Genomic DNA, 16,667 nt, shown 5'->3' on the forward strand with positions numbered 1-16,667 from the left:
TGCAGGAAATGAACTGTGATGTTAGTGTGGACATTTAGGAGATCCCCATGGGAATGCTCACAGCGATGGTGGAGAAGCTGCTGAGCAAAACCACGGAGGGCTGTGACTTCACCTGAACCATTTGTTGCTTTCTGGGGGGGTGTACCTGTCCCACCCTCTCTAGGTGTGCACCCTGTGGTGCTGCAGCTGACAGGGTTGTTTCCTCCAGGCCCTCAGAGCTCAGTGAGAACAGCAGCTTGCAGAGGAATTCTCTGGAAGAGGGGATCAAACCTGAGCAGGGAACCAACTCCATGTCAGGGTGAGTGGGGCTGCTGGGGCAGCGACTGGATCGTTCCTGCTTTCTAGCAGCCAGAGGCTGCAAGGGAAGGATTTGGTGGAGAGAGGGAAACTGATTGGGACCAATTTCAGAGAATCCCAGGATGGGTTGGGTTGGAGAGACCTTCAAGACCGCGTGGTTCCAACCCCCCACCATGCGGGGATTGCCAAGGACAGTTGGTCCAAGCCCCATCTAACCTGAAACTCCTTAGGAGAAACTGCCCTGTGTCCTCCCAGGGTGATACCCGTGGATGTGGCACTGAAGAGGTGATTGGGGTGTCACTCACAGGCAGGTGAGCTGTGTGGACCCCGCCATCCTCCCTCTCACTGCTCCTCTCCCTGCCCAGGCTGAGCCCGTCGTTCCCGGGGGATCCCGGGGCTCCGGTGCGGACGGCCAAGGCCGAGCGGCGGCACCAGGAGCGGCTGCGGATGCAGAGCCCGGAGCTGCTGAGCGGGCAGGAGAAGGAGAAGGAGCTGTCTCCAGCGGAGCGCCGGGCTCTGGAGGCCGAGAAACGAGCCATGTGGAGGGCAGCACGGTGAGCCAGAGCCTCCACTGCTCCTGTGCCGGGCTGGAGCACGGAGAGGGAGCTGCTGCACGGGGAATAAAACTAGGGAATACAGGACCCTTCCAGAGGGAGGTTATGAAGGATCAGTTCAAGCCATGCAAAGCACCCGCTGAGCTGAGCTGAGCTTGTCTGCTTCCAGGGGGCTCCCAGATTCCCAGAGTGCTTGCACGTTCATGGACACAGGGGGGTTCATGACGAACAAGAACACACCTTTGTGTGGTGGTGGGTGTGTTCCTTCCCTCAGCACCCAGTTCCCACCTCCCGTGTAACCCATGTGCGGTCGTGTTACTGAAGCTGCAAGGTCACATATTCAAAATGAAAAATGGGATTCCACGTATCCAGCAACGCTGGGCTGGAGAACTTGCTGCAGCCAAAACATTAGTAGGATGAGGCCATCTTTTAGCCCCGCAAGCTACTCCATCAGCATGAAAGAATGACTAAAAATTCTTCTGGAAGAAGGAAAGCTTTCTAGCTCAGAACTTAAGACCTGAAGCTAGTCCAGGCATTTACTGTGCCATCAAATTCCTTCTAAAGATTAGTCAGGCTGCTCCCATACCTAATGATAGTTTCCTGTAGAAGACATTCAAAGGCCAGTCTGAAATGTCTTTTGGGTTTGGACGAGGCTTGAAGAGGAACAGGGCTGCTAGATAAGGTACTGGAGGGATCACCGTGAGTTGTGATTCCACTTAGCAGTTCCAGTGTTTGTGCTTAGACATGGATGATCACAGGGGCTGTCGCTGCTGGGGAGGCTCCAGGAATGGACAAATGCCAAGTGGATCCTCAGTCAGAGCTGGACTGCTGTTCCAGGGCTTTGAGTGTACAAGCCTCTTTGCGCAAGTTTTCTTTGGGATCAGTTTTCGTAGAATCTCGGGATGGTTTAGGTGGGAAGTGACCTTCAAGACCATCCAGTCCCATCCCCTGCCATGGGCAGGGACACCTTCCACTAGCCCAGGTTGCTCCAAGCCCCGTCCAACCTGGCCTTGGACACTTCCAGGGATGGGGCAGCCACAGCTTCTCTGGGCAACCTCTACCAGGGCCTCCCCACCCTCACAGGGAAGAATTTCTTCCCAATATCCCATCTGTCCCTGCACTCTGTCAGTGGGAAGCCCTTCCCCTTTGTCCTGTCACTCCAGGTCCTTGTCCTCTGGCTCTCTTGGAGCCTCTTGAGGGACTGTCTTGCTCTGCCATATCCTTCCTTATGAGGTTGGAGAGACCACCAAGTCCCTTGTGCTGCAGGTGCTCTGAGAGGGCTGGAATCACACGTCTGTCTCAGGGAAGGCTGTGAGTGTGGAGCAGTGCCAAAAGCAGCCGTCAGTGTGATGCTGTGCAAGCACCACAGCGTCCCCAGGAGCAGACAACCTGCACAGAACTGTGCTCGATCTTTGGACCTAAGAAAAAACTCCACCGTTGTATTTAAGCCAACAAATCAGAAACTGCCTGTCAGGCTTCTCCTGGAAATCCACATCACTGTGCTTGGAGAGGGGTAGGGCCTGATTTGCCATCTCTTCCCAGTGGGACAGGCAGGAGTTTCACTCCCTTGTGCCTCCATTTTCCAGGCACATTCCTCACACGATGGGGGCAGCTTTTGTGAGGTCTGTCAGCTCTGATTCATGCCTAAGCATGAACATATACAAGGAATGCTGTAATAGAAGCTTTTTTTTTTTTTTTTGAGATGAGTGTCAAAAGGAGAAACAGGATGTTGCCTGCACAGACCTTTGGAAGCAAAGCAGAGTCCCTACAGGGACACTGCTCATGTCCCAGGTGTGCAGCTCTGGTCGTGGGACTGCTCTTCCAGAACAGGGCCTGAACTCCAGCTTGCTTCTGATGCCGAGGTGCAGCTTTTTGTGCAGTTCTTGGAGAAGTGCCTGGCTGATGCCTTGGGCAGGAATCAGTCAGTCACTGTAATGTGCTCCTTTTTGTAAGACAAGGAGGGACTGTTCCCTGCTGCCACAGGTCTCCCAGGAGGATCTAGTAGTCTCAGGGTCCTTCTTCCCTAGCTCTGGAGCAGGCACAGCGACATGAGGGCTGGCAGGCTCAGGTCCTGTCTCCAGAGACCCCTGTGCTGTGGGGGGAGGGGGTTCTGCACAGCCCCACACACAGGCCTCAGCCCCACTAACCCGTGTTCTCTCCAACTGCCGCAGGGTTTGTTCCTCCCTTTCTAATCTCCTGTCTTCTGCTTCTTTCCAGTTCTCTGCTCTGTGCTGTCAATCATGACCCCATCACTTTGCACCTTCTTGGGCTTTCCCTGTTCTCCCTGTGTCATCAGTGCTCTGCCAGGACGTGTGATGCCCCTCCTTTTCCCCCTGGCATCCCCGTGCTCTGTTGGGACACACCAGAGACCCATGTTACACACCAGCTGTGGGCACACACAGCCCCCTGGCATTGAGTCATGGAATGGTTTGGTTTGGAAAGGACCTTAAAGCTGATCTGGTTCTACCCCTCTGCCGTGAGCAGGGTCACCTTCCACTATCCCAGGTTGCTCCAAGCCCTATCCAACATGGCCTTGAACACTTCCAGGGATGGGGCAGCCACAGCTTGCCTGGACAACCCATGCCAGGCCCTCCCCATCCTCACCGAGAAGATTTTCTTCCCGATATCCCATCTAATCTCTTTCAGTGGAGATCCATTCCCCCTTGTCCTGGCACTCCAAGCCTTTGAGCCATGGAGTGAGTGAGGTCCAGAGGCACAGGTACAAGCCAAGGGACAGGTGCCCAGCCATGGCTATGAGCATCTGGGGAGTTTTCCTGCCACACACACACACACTGGTTTGGGAACTCAACTCACCCCTCAGTGACACGTGTCCCAGGGCAAACACCAGGTGTCACATGCTTAGCCGTTTTGTTCCTCTTTTCTATCATCCAGCAAAGGTGCCTGGAAGAGGTGATCAGGTGCAGGTGTACACTGAGAGACCGTGCCGTGTGTGGCACACACCCACCCCTGCCCATACGCCTCAGTCTGACACACACACACTCTGTGACTGCCTCACACCCTCTCCCGTGGGTCTGAAGGTGTTCCCAGTCTCCTCCCAGCCCGTGGGGAGGGCAGCTCTGGATATGGGGCCTCTGAGCCTGATGCTTCTGGGCACGCTCCCAGATTGCCACTGGGGCTTCCTGCTGCCTTCACAGTGGCCGAGGTTGAGCAGGATCAGATCTGGAGCCCAGTTTAACCAAGGCTGCCCCTGTGTCAGACCCGTATTTCCCCTCACCAGGGTATGTTCCTGTATCTGTTTCTTTCTTTCCCTGCGCTTGTCCACTGCGATGTTCATCACCATCATCTCCTCTTCCTCCTCTTCCTTTTCCTCCTCCTCTTCCTTTTCCTCCTCCTCCTCCTCCTCAGATCCTCAGCTCTTGAAGACAGTATTAAACAGTACGAGCAGGATCTGGCCAGGAAGCTGTACCAGTCCCGGCAGTGGGCACCTGCTACCGGGGCCAGGCCAGCTCAGATGTCTAGCCCAGTGCAGAGTCACGCCTCAAGAATCCCTGGGTCAGGAGGCCAATCCAGGTGTGCACAGCCCCCTCCCCACACCTGCATGCTCCTGTCCGTGTCCCTGTGCCCCAGCTGGGGCCTCCTGGGGCAGAAGGACATGGGAGTGGTCCCCTGGTGTCCATTGCCCAGAGAACGAGGGGGGATGCTGGGGCTGTCTGATGGGGAGAAGGGTGCAGACGTCTCTGAGAATCCCAGACTGGTTTGGGTTGGAGGGACCTTAAAGAAAGGTCCACCCCCTGCTATGGGCTGGGACACCTTCCAGCAGACCAGGTTGCTCAGAGTCCCATGCAGCCTGGCCTTTTATGATCTCCTGGTGGCTGAGGAGGATTAAGATGCAACACACTGAGCACAGAGGACAGCAAAACCCTGAGAACTGACCCCACTCATGTGATCCCTGCAGTTCTGTCCCCAGCTCAGGTCCCTGTCCCATCATGTGGCACCTCTGGGACTGCCTGCAATGCATTGAGGCGTAGCTTCATGCTCTGTCTGTCTGACACGTGGGATAACGTGTGTTTTGGGATGGCAGCCAGCCCAGCTGTCCTGCCCTGCCTCGGGGACGCTCGGGGGTTTCATCCCACCCATCTGCTCTCAGCCCGCAGGCTCGGGCCGGCCACTGGGTGCAGATGGCGTGTGGTCCCTCACCAAGGGGGCAATGGCTGATGGTTTTTTTTCTCACCCCCTCATTCCTGAGGCAGGATGAAATCACTGGAACAGGATGCTCTGAAAGCCCAAATGGTTATTGCCAAGTCCAAGGAGGGGAAGAAACGCAGCACACTGGAGCAGCTGGCAGAGTCGCCATCGCCCGCCCCGACGCCGTCCCCAACACCGCTGGAAGGTACTGCACGGCTGCCAGTGCCTCCAAAGGTCACAGGCAGTGCTCCTCGAGCTTAACCTGCTCAGAAGCAGAGCTGTGGGAAGCAATTCCTTCCTTCAGCTTGGTTGGAAGGTCCTGGGGGGGCATGTGACATCTCTCAGCATAGGGAATGGGCCTGAGCTGTAGAACATGAGAGCACCTGAGGTAGAGGTGAGGTTCCAGGGAAAGCCAGCATCCTGACTTTCTGAATAAGCAGGGAAGAGGTGTTTGTTGGGAAGGCAGAAGGCAGGGCCTGCCCTGAGTGTGATCTCACCACACTGAAATGCTGCTGAGTGGAAGGAGCAGGCTTGGGCGGGTAAGGGGGGATATTCACACAGCTGGTCACTAACTGTGCTTTTCTGTCACCCCTTGCAGATTGCAGCCCCAGGAACGTCACTTCCCCGGGAAGGCTGGTATGACGTCCTTCTGCTTGCTTTTGTCACCTCACCTTACCTGAATCCTGGGATTTCCTGGTTACTCGGCCGGGTGTGGGCTGTGCCTCGGGCTGTGGGTCCCAATCAGTCCTTGAGCCAGGCCTGGCTGCCTGGTACAGGGAATGCTGAGGAGGGTGGTGGGTGGAGCTGTACTCCTGGCTAGAGGCACCACCTTTATTGCAGCTCCCATGTAACATCTGCCTTTTTTTTTTTTTTTTTTTTCCCCATTTTATTATGTCATCTGTTCTTTGGTTCCTCACCTCCATGTTCAGAAAGCTTTTCACCATAATCAGAAAGTCTTTCCTCATGCTCAGAAAGCCCTTTCTTGGTTTCGGAAAGCCTTTCACCAGAATCAGAGAGCTTTTCCCTGGGTTCAGAAAGCCTTTCCCCATGTTCAGAACTACTTTTCCTGGGTTCAGAAAGCCTTTCACTTCAGGGACTTTGCCCCATGTTTCCTCAACAGCATAAAACAGACCCTTACAGACCTTCAGCTGCAATTAGCATTTTCCTTTTCCTAACCCTGTGTAAATGCCAGGGGACATTGTTGTCCAGAACTGTCAGAATTGGTGAAGACCCCCAGGGAAGCGTGGGAGCAGCTGCACAGAGGGGACCTGGTCCTGTCAGGTCACACCATAACCTAGACCAGGATTGGAATCCTGACTGCTCCCGCTATCAGTTCTGCCATGAATTTCCCAATGAAAACAGGTTTCCTGCCTGACTTGATGCGCACGAGCATTTCACTGGGGCACATGATGTTTCTCCTCTGTGACTTGGAACCCCCCACCCTGACACGAGAGCAGCTCCAAAGGCGGTGTCCCAGGGGTGCCCCATGTTCCAGGCTCTGCCCCAGCACTCCTGGCTCTCCCCAAGGATGTCCTTCTGCTTCTGCTCTCCCCAAGGATGTCCTTCTGCTTCTGCTCTCCCCAAGGATGTCCTTCTGCTTCTGCTCTCCCCAAGGAGTCCTTCTGCTTCTGCTGTGATCTCTGCGTAGACTGCTCAGTTTGCTGCTACTTCTCCCTCCATTTCTCTCCCCTTACTTTCTTCTCTGTTTCTTCCCTTCTGCTGTCCCTTCTAGTCCATGTCTGAAAAGAAGTTTGACTACCGGGAATTTGCTGCTATTCCTTCCTCCAAACCTGTTTACGAAATCCAGGTATAAAACTGCATGCTGAGCCGCCTTTAGGTTGGTTAGGGCTTGGTTTGAAGGAAGAGATGAGGCTGAGGGCTTTGGGGAAACCCTTTGCAGAGGCCTTGCCTGTGTGGGGGCAGTGACACCAGCCTTGATGAAACCCCGAGGGTTTATTGGAGGCTTCAGACAAGTGGAATCGGGAAAAATTTGGTCTAGGTGGTTTTAAAATGAATGACAGAAGCTTTGCAGATATAAAGCAGATGAACCTTCACCTTGAATGGGTCCTGAAATATTTTTTAAGTGAAAGGTGAAAACTAAAAGGGAAGGAAAAGCTGTAAAATTATTGCCACCAGAAGGCAAATTGGAGCAGATGTGAACTTCCAGGTGGGTGTGTCTGGCATCCTGCCCAGGAAGCAGCAGGGTGTCAGTTCTCATGTTCTGCTGTTGGTGAGCTGTGGAGGAAACACCCAGTTCCAAGGGTGAGCACCATGGCGAGGTGCTTCTCCTTCCTAAAATAAGCTCGTGTAAGCTGCTTTGTCACGGAATCCCAGCTGGAACTACTCACCCAGTGCTGGAAGCTATAACTGCCTGTGTCAGTCAGTCACTGATGGCATTTGTGACGCCTGATTTGAGCAGATACCCTGTGTCTAAATGTTTTTAGGTGTTTTTTTTAGCTTTATATAAAGACAGTGAAGCAGATACCTGTGTGTGGAGAGCCAGCAAGTGCTGCCACTTGGGCTTCAGCTTGCTGTGGGGCACAAAGATTGTTGTTCCAAAGCCAGGCTGGCTCCAGCAGAGCTGTGATTTGAGAATTCTCAGTCAGTTTTACATGATTTGATGTCTATTCTTCGCTGACACCTCTCCCTGGTGGTGTTGCTCAGCCCTTGGAAGTCACTCATCTTTTTCTCAGAGTTCCTTCCTTTGGGATGTGACCTTCTCCAGGTTCTGTACCAGGCAAGTTGGAGGACTTGGCTGCTCGAGCCCTGTGGCAGCTCCAGACCACATGGATTACCCCAAGTGCAACAGTGGGTCTTCACACAGCTCAGAAGGTGCCTCCAAAGGAGGCTGCACCTCCAAATCCTCAATTGGAGGGACTTTAAAGTTCCTCTCATTCCACACCCCTGCCATGGGCAGGGACACCTTCCATTAGACGAGGTTGCTCCAAGCCCCGTCCAACCTGGCCTTGAACACTTCTGGGGCAGCCACAGCTTCTCTGGGCAACCTGTGCCAGGGCCTCTCCACCCTCACAGGGAAGGATTTCTCCCTAATATCCAATATAAATCTCCCCTCTTTCAGCTTAAAGCCTTTTTGTCCACTCTTTACGCTCTCTGTCTTTCGTGTCACTCCCTCTTCTCTCTACACCCAGGTCAGGCAGCAGGTGCTTGACCTGGGCACGAGGGGCTCGCTTGGAATCAGGAGCTTTCTCTGAGGGCAGCAGGTTCTCCACAGGGTGTTGGAAGGCTGGAGGTGGGGAATTACCTGGCACAAGTGTTACAGGGGTGGATGGTCACGTTTGCTGTTCTCTTCCAGTCGCCCGATGCAGCTGATGACCTCAGATACGTCGACGACCGAAATAATTCAGGTAAGCCCATGGCCAAAGGAGTTGCCTTTGTACTACTCGCTCCCCACCATGGTTCTAGAGGGTTCCCCTTTGCTTGGGGAACCACCCAGAAGACTTCACCTTCTGCTGCTTGACGCAGTGTCCTGTTTTGTCTGTTCTAGAATGAAAAGTCCACCCTCACCACATTCATTTTGGGTAGGATATTTGCATTGTGCTTTAGTGAAGACTAATTTGCCCAGCGTGATGTGTAACAAGCATGCCTGGTTTTCTCCAGATTTGTGTCCTGGAGTGGAGTGGTAGTAGGATGGGGCAGGGAAGTTTTGGCCTCTGTCACCTGCTGGAGGTGAATGATGTCTCTCGTTCAGGGCTGCCTTGTGCCCCTTCTGCTGGAGAGGGAGTCGTGGAGGTAAATCCATCCTGGTGCAGACTCGGAGCGCTTGCTGCTCCAGTACCTTGGTGGCTTGTGCGTCTGTGGGCGTAATCACCTCAATCAGCAGGAGTTAAAGGCTCTGCAGCTGTATCTCCAGGCTGTCCAGCTGGGGTGTGTGTGTCTGTCTGTCCCCAGCTGTAACGGAGAGGTCAGACTATCCCCCGGTTCATTCCACTGGCTGTAGCAGCCCTGTGGAGCTCAGCAGAGTCCACCTGCTCTGTAGGAGCACTTCTGTTTCTCCAAAAGTTGGTGCTGGTTTGCTTCTACCTGTTTTGCAGATCTTCCCCCGTTATTTGACACAGGAAACAGTTTCTTGTATGTTGACAAATCCTCCTGAGTACAGGCTGCACCCTGTAGACTGCTGGGCTGCTTCCAGAAGAAGGTTCTGCTGCAGGACTTAACAAATCATACTTTCCTGAGAACAGCAGCTGAGCAGCTGTTCTTTATCCCTCAGACTCATCCTCTCAGCCCTGGATTATTCTCTTGAGGTCATCCATTCAGTCAGTGCACGGAACTGGGAGCTCATGGTAGGTCTGGGAAATACCAGCCATTGCTCAGGGCCTTCAGACCTCACTGTTGCCTGACACTGCTCTGTTGGGCCCTCAGATGGGATAAAAGCCAGGAAGAAAAGAGTGTGGTGCTCACTGAGAGTTTTTTAACCTGGTCCTTAGTCCTAAAGTAATCTTTATGTCACCTGTGATATGTGTGAGGCACCAAACAAATGCAAGTTTTCCCAAATCAGCTGTCAAGGATGGCAGGTGAGGATGCAAGGAAACTCTCTTGGGATGGGACAAAGCTCTCCTGTTTTTTATAGATCCCCCCACCCCACCTCACTCTTTTAGGCAGCGCAGCATCCCGGCCAACATAATCAGAATTGTTCTTGATCACGGGATTATGGCTTTTTGACTCAGCAATTCTTAAACTTTGTGATAGCAGGAACTCTGAGGATATCCAACTGCAGGAAAGCATTGGCATCTCAATCCTCCCAGCACACTCTTGTCCGTGCAGAAACAGTTCCCTCCATTCTGGGTCCAACTTTATGGTCGTTGTCTCTTAAATGTGTTTTAAAACCTTTATTTCAAGGTTTCAGTGGGGCCACGGAGTTAGTGAACTGCAGAGCAGCATTTTTAGGGTGGAACCATGCAACGCGCTCGTGTTACGACGTAACTTCTCCAGATCACCTGGAGCCAGAGTCTTTTGCTTCCCAGTCCTGTAACTGTCAGGTTCCAGAAAACCTCCCTGATAACCTGTGTGTTGCACCTGTTCCTGGAAACCTGCTTATGGGATGCGAGAAGCTGCTTTTGTCCCCGTGGTCTTTGTGCACTTGGGCTGTCTGGTATCTGCAGCAGCTCCCACGGGAACTGTGCCTCATCATCCTGCCTGGTTTATTTGCTGCTGGATAACGAGCTTTGGCAGCTCATACCCACAGAGAAACCAAAAGTGTTCTCTCTGCCCCCTTGTGCCTTTCATTTATTCCCACCCAGGCTTTTTAGCCACATCCCTACTCCAAAGACTTGCATCCGTGCTTTTCTTCTCCAGACTTCCGTTTCCCAGATTCTTTCCCACCCAAATGCCAACATTTCACAAAACTGGAATCTCTGGATTCATACCCGTAGCAGTGCCTGTGTTCTCCTTCAGTATTTCCTTGTTTCTCTCAGGGTGGGAAGCATGTAAGGGAGGCTTGTACTGGTTCAGGACACGCCAGGATCCTGTTTGACTGGAAGTTGGTTCTTAGGGTAAGACCAGAAGAAACAGAGAAAATGAGCTTGCATAGATGGATTTTTTGGAATTTTCTGGAATCACCTATTGCATAGGCATGTCATAAGCCAGGTGTTGTGTCTGGATCAACAATGGAATGAGCTTCTATAAAAACTGTCCAGATATTGTTTACCTTTCATGATGCTTCGTTCCATAATGAGGCATTTTGTTTACTTTAGTCATTTCTTGATAGTTCCCTCAGACCTTCTGGGAAGCAGTGAGTGACTGTGTCTCACTTGCTCTCTCCGTGCCAGTCATGTCAGCCAGTGTCACAGCAGTTCCCTTCTTTTCGGGCCGAGGAATCCTGTTCCTCTTAGTGAGGAATCGTTCCCACACCCACCTGGACCTTTTTTATTTCATCTGCTTCTAAGGTAGAGGAGGAGAACCAGGGCTGCCTGCAGCGCTCAGACATAGCTGTGAGGTTTGTGCAGGAGAGAGCATTCTAAATCGTGTTCTCCCACCTTTTCCAGTACCTGGACCTCAAAAGTGAAATGGGGGGGGATTGCTGTGAAATTGCCAGTGTTTACAGAAAGCTCTGCCAGTGCCTACAGAACCATCATCTCATTTAAGGATGGTGCAGGTTTTTTATGCAGTCGGGATTCTGTTCCTTTTATTGAGTTTAAACATCATTTACATAAGTAAAACTGAACTTACTGAGTCAGCACAGGGCTCTGCCGGATTCTGTAGATGATCCAGGGTCCAATGGGAGCCACTGGCAATGCCAGAAAAGGACATAAAAAAAGAAAAGCAGGAAGTGGTTCTTTCCAGACCTGCTCCAGGCTGCAGTGATCAGTGGGTTTGCATTTTCTAAGCCAGAGGCTTTGACTTTAGGAGTTCTTTCTTTCCTGAATCTATCCACACTTGCAGTAAATTTCCCCTTCTGCATCGTTTCCCCCTGAACTCTATGGATCGTGGTGCACTTGTTATAGCTGAGCTTCAGTTGAGTCCCTGATAGAGCTTGGTGGCATCAGAAGTTCCTCCCAGCACAGCCTTCATCACTCCTCCTCCTCCTCCTCATTAGCTGCCAGATACTCACCCTGGTAGGGTCCTGGCTGCTGGGTGTTGTGGTGTCAGGTGGCACCTTCCTGCCCTTTTCCTGTGGTTTCACCACTTACTTGCCCACCAAAGCTGCCCTCTGGAAGTTTGTTTTCAGTAGAGCTTCGCTTGGGGAACAATCCAAGGGTTTTTAAAGCTCGGTGTGCTGCGTGGGGATCACTAAACCTGCATGTTTGGGGGTTCTTTTGGCCAATTCCAGCCTTAGGGGTTCTGAAAGAACTGACTCCCCTCTAAGCCACAGGATTTTCTTCTCCATCCACCACCCACCCACCCGGGCTGGATTTTTCCTGCATGTGCCCATGACTTCCTTTTATATCTGTTTGTCTTGTCTGGGAGTCAGTCACCTGCCTCCCAACCCCAGGGTTCTGTCAAGGGGTTGGACAGGCTGGGAGAGCTGAGAGTGTTCACCGTGGAGAAGAGAAGGCTCTGAGGAGACCTTAGAGCCTCTTCCAGTGACTAAGGGGGATCCAGGAGAGCTGGAGAGGGACTTTGGACATGGGCCTGGAGTGCCAGGGTAGGGGAAGGGTTTCCCACTGATTGGCCTGGCTGTGGAGCAGAGGGTGGGACACTGGGCACAGCTCAGCAGACTGAGCCTTTTGTCTGACAAATCTTCGTGGATTTCTCTGTTTGAGGTTCTCTGCTACATCCAGGCTTTAGAGAGGCTTCCCAGGAGCCCACTTGCTCTTGAAGCTCATGGATTGCCTATGCCCTGCTGAGTTGTCCCTCCAGCGGATATTGAGGTGGTTGAAGTCCCCCATGAGGACCAGGGCTTGTTAATATGAGGCTGCTTCCATCTGTCTATGGAGGCCTCATCCATTCAGTCTTCCTGGTCAGGAATGTCACCTGTTCCTTCAGTCCTGACCCCTGAGCTCTGGTTGGCTTCTCACCCCTCCCCAGGTGCAGTTCCAGCATCCAGCTGGGCACTGACGTAGAGTGTGAGTCCCCCCCCACCTCATCTCCCCTGCCTGTCTGTCCCTAAGAGCCTCAAGTGCTCCGGTCACAGGAACCATCCCACCACATCTCTGTGATGCCAGTAAGTTTAAAGCCCTCCTGACCATCTGGGCCAGTCTGTGACTGAAGGTGCTACTCCCCCTCACTGACAGAGGGACTCCCTCATGCCCTGCAGACCTGGGTCAGGGCAACTCTGTGATCTGTAGGGCAGAAACCTTTCAGGACACTCAGTTTTTCCTAAGGCTTGGCTCTTCCAGTCACGTTCAGTGAACGGTGGGTGTTGGAGCCTGGTGTCTCCTTACTCATGGGACTTCCTTCCCGGGATCCACAGTGGTCACTACATGACCTACAGGTCACCAGAAAGTTCTGGGCACGAGGTTGCTGTGAGTCACTGAGACTTCTAGCACCTGGAAATACACGGGAACATTCCCTGGAAGTGCCCAAGGCCAGGTTGAATGGGGCGTGGAGCAGCCTGGGCTAGTGGAAGGTGTCCCTGCCCATGGCCGTGGGTGGCGTGAGATGAGCTTTAAGGTTCCTTCCCACCCAAACCAGTTTATGGTCCTGTGATACCCTAGACATCTGCATTAACTGTGCCAGTTGAGTGCTGACAGAACCACGGGGTGGTCTGGTTGGGAAAGGACTTGACAAATCACCCAGTCCCACCCCCTGCCCTGAGCAGGGACACCTTGCACTGTCCCAGGTTTCTCCAAGCCCCGTCCAACCCGGCCTGGAACACTTCCAGGGATGGGGCAGCTTTTTTGGGCAACCTGTGCCAGGGCCTCACCATCCTCACAGGGAAGGATTCCTTCCCAGCATCTTATCCAATTTAACCCAGCGCTTTCTCTTCAAACCTCAACATCTCTTGTCCTTGCAGTTCCCCGGGAGCAGGATGGGCAGCCAGAGGAAGAGGACACGTTAGGACCACGGGATCCATCAGCACCAACTCCCTCAGCCCTGGAGGACATGGCCCTGTACAGCAGCAAGCGCAAGCTCCGACACAGCCGGCGCAGTTTGGAGACCGCTGTCCCCACGTAGGTGACCCGACACACCTGGGCGATGGACGAGCCCGGCACAGCCCTCCTGAGCTTCCTGTGCTCCAGGGACAGCACCGGGCTGCCACCCTGCCGCCTCCAGACTCTGGATGGGACCTGAACAGCCTGGGAGCTCTGCGGCCAACTGACTCCTCCGAGGCTGTTGAACCACCCTCGTTTCTCACCCAACAGCGCACTGGGGCACGTCCCGAAAATGGGACAACACTGGACTGACTGCTGGCAGATGGAGAGGAGGGGTGGGCAGGACAGTGGGCAGCTCGTTAGCCTGTATATATTGTGTGTGGGGAAGGGTAGGACAGGGAGAACGTAGGAGTGTGAGTGTGTTGGGCTCCAGCTGTTACTGCCTCAACTCGGTTTTTGTAGTGGTTAAAAGGAGCTTTTCCTCTGGTGGGAATCGGGAGGAAGGTCCAGCCTGCCTTTACTCCTATTTAATTTTCAGTCTTTTGCCAAAAAGCATCTCCTCCCACCTCCTGCACTGTGTCACCTCACTTCCCTCCTTTGGGAGTGTGTGGGAATGGGAAGCTTGGAGGCAAAAAAACAAAAAAAAAAGGTAATAAAAAGGAAAAAAAAAAAAAACCTGCAGAATTCCAGCAAAGTGCCTCCCTCTGCCACTGACACTGTGCTCAAGGAACATGCCAGAGCCTGGGCCAGCTCTGTGCCACCTGCCTCTGTCCTGGTGGGACGCTGCTCCTGCTGGGACCCTGTGCAGTCCTGGGGACAGGTCCTTCCCTGGATGGACACGTCGCCGTGTGTCACGTGGCGTGGGCAGCTCCGCGAGCACACGCGTGTCAGAGGAGGCCAGGCTCTGTCTTCTGTAGCACTGGGGCTGAACTGGTGGACTGGGGCAGGAATGGGACAGAACCGACAGCTGTAGCAGGGGTTTAGGGTGCGTGTGACAGCAACGGGGAGCGGGATAGTTGAGGTAGGACACGGTGGCAGAGGTGGGAGGTGTGACTGCAGTACCTTAGTGGGTTAGGATTCAGAAACTCGGAATGGGTAGGACGTGGCGTTGCTGGGGTCAGATTGAGAATTACAGGGTCTTACAGGTAGGAATACTGGTGGGGAGTCCACAGTGTCCATGGCTGGCTGTGAGGTGGAGGAGGGTGGCACGGGAGGCCGTGGGGCTGGCAGGGAGCACTGGGAGCACCACGGAGCAGGACGGGGCTGGCCTGTGCCTTGCAATAACTACACCGTTCCACTTTGCCAGCTCGTTGGCTTCAGGCCCCTTTCCGTGGAGAACAGGGACAAGGAATGTTTGCCCAAGCGAGAGGGGAAAAGGAAAAGGAAAAATGAGCAGGGGTGTGAGTCCTTGGGTGTGAGTTCTGGTTTCCACACGTGGAACAAGGGCTGCAAGCAGGTTCTGTGTCACGTGAGCTCTGCAGATGTGGAGGTCACAGCTGCTGCTCCCAGCTCTGCCATCAACCTCTGCTGCCACTACTGAGGGGAAACAGCCCCCTTTCTTTTTTTTTTTTTTTTTCCACTGCCTCTAACTGGGAGGAAGGTCCAAGCTCGGCCTGATCCCACTCCCCGTCCATTGGTGCTTTCTGACTCCCCAGCAAGACCAGGGTTGCACCTTGAGCCTCACAGTGGCTGGGCAGCAACAGGCACATCTGCTTGTACATTTGCTGAAGGAAAGAAACGGATGCAGTTTTCTGGGTGCAAGTTTTTTGTTGAGCCTCTCCCTTCATGCCAAAATCCAGTGGATCATTTTAACTGGCCCTGTATGCTTCGATTTTACAGATCTGTGAAGGGGGAACTCTGATAATCTCTCATTGCAGCCGTGGCTGCTTCCATCATCAGCAATTTGAGCTTTTTCCTTTTTAAATCTAATTTTAGCATTTGCTTTTTAACAACAGCAGTTTTGGAAACAGTCCTGGCTGGGTTTTGGTGACTAACTTGTGATTCTTCTCTCCTTTCCCTGTGCGGTACCTGGTGCCAGGCTCTGGGTTCTTTCCCGTTCTCTTCTGAGAGACTCTGAGGGAAAATTAGCGCATCAAGACTGTAACTAGTGAAATTTGTACAACCAAAGAAATCTATTTTGTGGTTCAAGGATAATAAAGTTTACTTTACATTTTAGAGCCTTTAGTCACTGTGGTTTGCTCTGTGTGAAGTCCGCAGTTTCGGTACCGACACTTTGTTGGTGCAAAGATGCTTCTGATTTTCCTGCTTTTGAGATCAGAAAGTAATGCTCACTCAAATCAATGCCAGTTGTGAGAATGCCAAAATTCAGAGATGGGAAAAAATCCAATACGAAACACAGGGATACCAGCAAGATCTTCAGCCTCTTGGCTTTCCTCACTTGACTCTGTTTAAAAAAAACCTCCAACGCTATTTTGTTTACATGATCAAGTTTTTAAAAATATGGTTTGACTGGTAAAAACTGACCTTGTTTCCTGTAGCCCAAACAGGTTTTCCTTGGTCTGGATTAGTGGATGGGCACCAGGGTAGTGCCAGACCTCAGCCTCATTCTCCCACCTGTGCCACAGGTACAGCTGGAGAAGGAACCTTTGCTACACCCTGTGGTACCTCAGGAACAGCTTTGTCCTAGGTCCCTTCCAATGCCAACCATGCAATGATTCTGTGATTTTGTTATAAACAGGAATAGAAATAACACAGTTAAAGATATGGGGAGAATGCAAAGATCTTCAAGGTTGCACAGAGACGGAGCACAACTGGCTGGGTGGAAGGTTTTCAGGGAAGACTCTTACAGCTGAATGTCTTGTGTAGCAGCACAGTGACTCACAGACATGCTCTGGGAGTTGGAGGGAAAGGGAATGTCTTATCAGGACACAGCTCTAGGTGTGAACCTGCACAGCCTGCCCCTCAGGTCCTGCTAAATGCAAGTTTTCTTGGTTTCAGGAGTCAGTCCTGTCTGGTATTGGTGCACAAGGTGAAGGATTCCTTTGTTCCTTCCCTGCATCTCCCTCCATATATAACAGCAGGCAAGTGTCTGGAAGACCAATAGGATTCTCTTCAAGGACTGTCTGCTGAGAGAGAAGGGGCTGCAAACCCCTTCATGGAAGCTGCAAACCGCAAATTTCCCTGTGTGTAGTCAGCTCTGCCAAACCTATCCCTTGGA

At 52.7% G+C, this 16,667-nt stretch overlaps 1 protein-coding gene across 1 annotated transcript in view; it reads left to right on the forward strand.

Annotated features, from left to right (window-relative positions):
- LOC114070678 (protein scribble homolog) overlaps window positions 1-15,666 on the forward strand; it is a gene marked incomplete at its 5' end in the record, with an annotated part of 50,086 nt that extends 34,420 nt beyond the window's left edge. Inside the window, 8 exons of the mRNA XM_027908211.1 lie at window positions 209-298; window positions 663-851; window positions 4,218-4,382; window positions 5,063-5,202; window positions 5,596-5,633; window positions 6,730-6,804; window positions 8,311-8,362; window positions 13,411-15,666. Of these exons, the coding sequence (XP_027764012.1) occupies window positions 209-298; window positions 663-851; window positions 4,218-4,382; window positions 5,063-5,202; window positions 5,596-5,633; window positions 6,730-6,804; window positions 8,311-8,362; window positions 13,411-13,571 (910 nt within the window). The remainder of the gene's footprint in view (window positions 1-208; window positions 299-662; window positions 852-4,217; window positions 4,383-5,062; window positions 5,203-5,595; window positions 5,634-6,729; window positions 6,805-8,310; window positions 8,363-13,410) is intronic.
- Between the last annotated feature and the right edge of the window lie 1,001 nt (window positions 15,667-16,667).

This window comes from Empidonax traillii, unplaced genomic scaffold (assembly GCF_003031625.1).
Source record: "Empidonax traillii isolate 1590-97213 ecotype Southwest subspecies unplaced genomic scaffold, ASM303162v1 scaffold1657:size115891, whole genome shotgun sequence".
Lineage (NCBI taxonomy): Eukaryota > Metazoa > Chordata > Aves > Passeriformes > Tyrannidae > Empidonax > Empidonax traillii.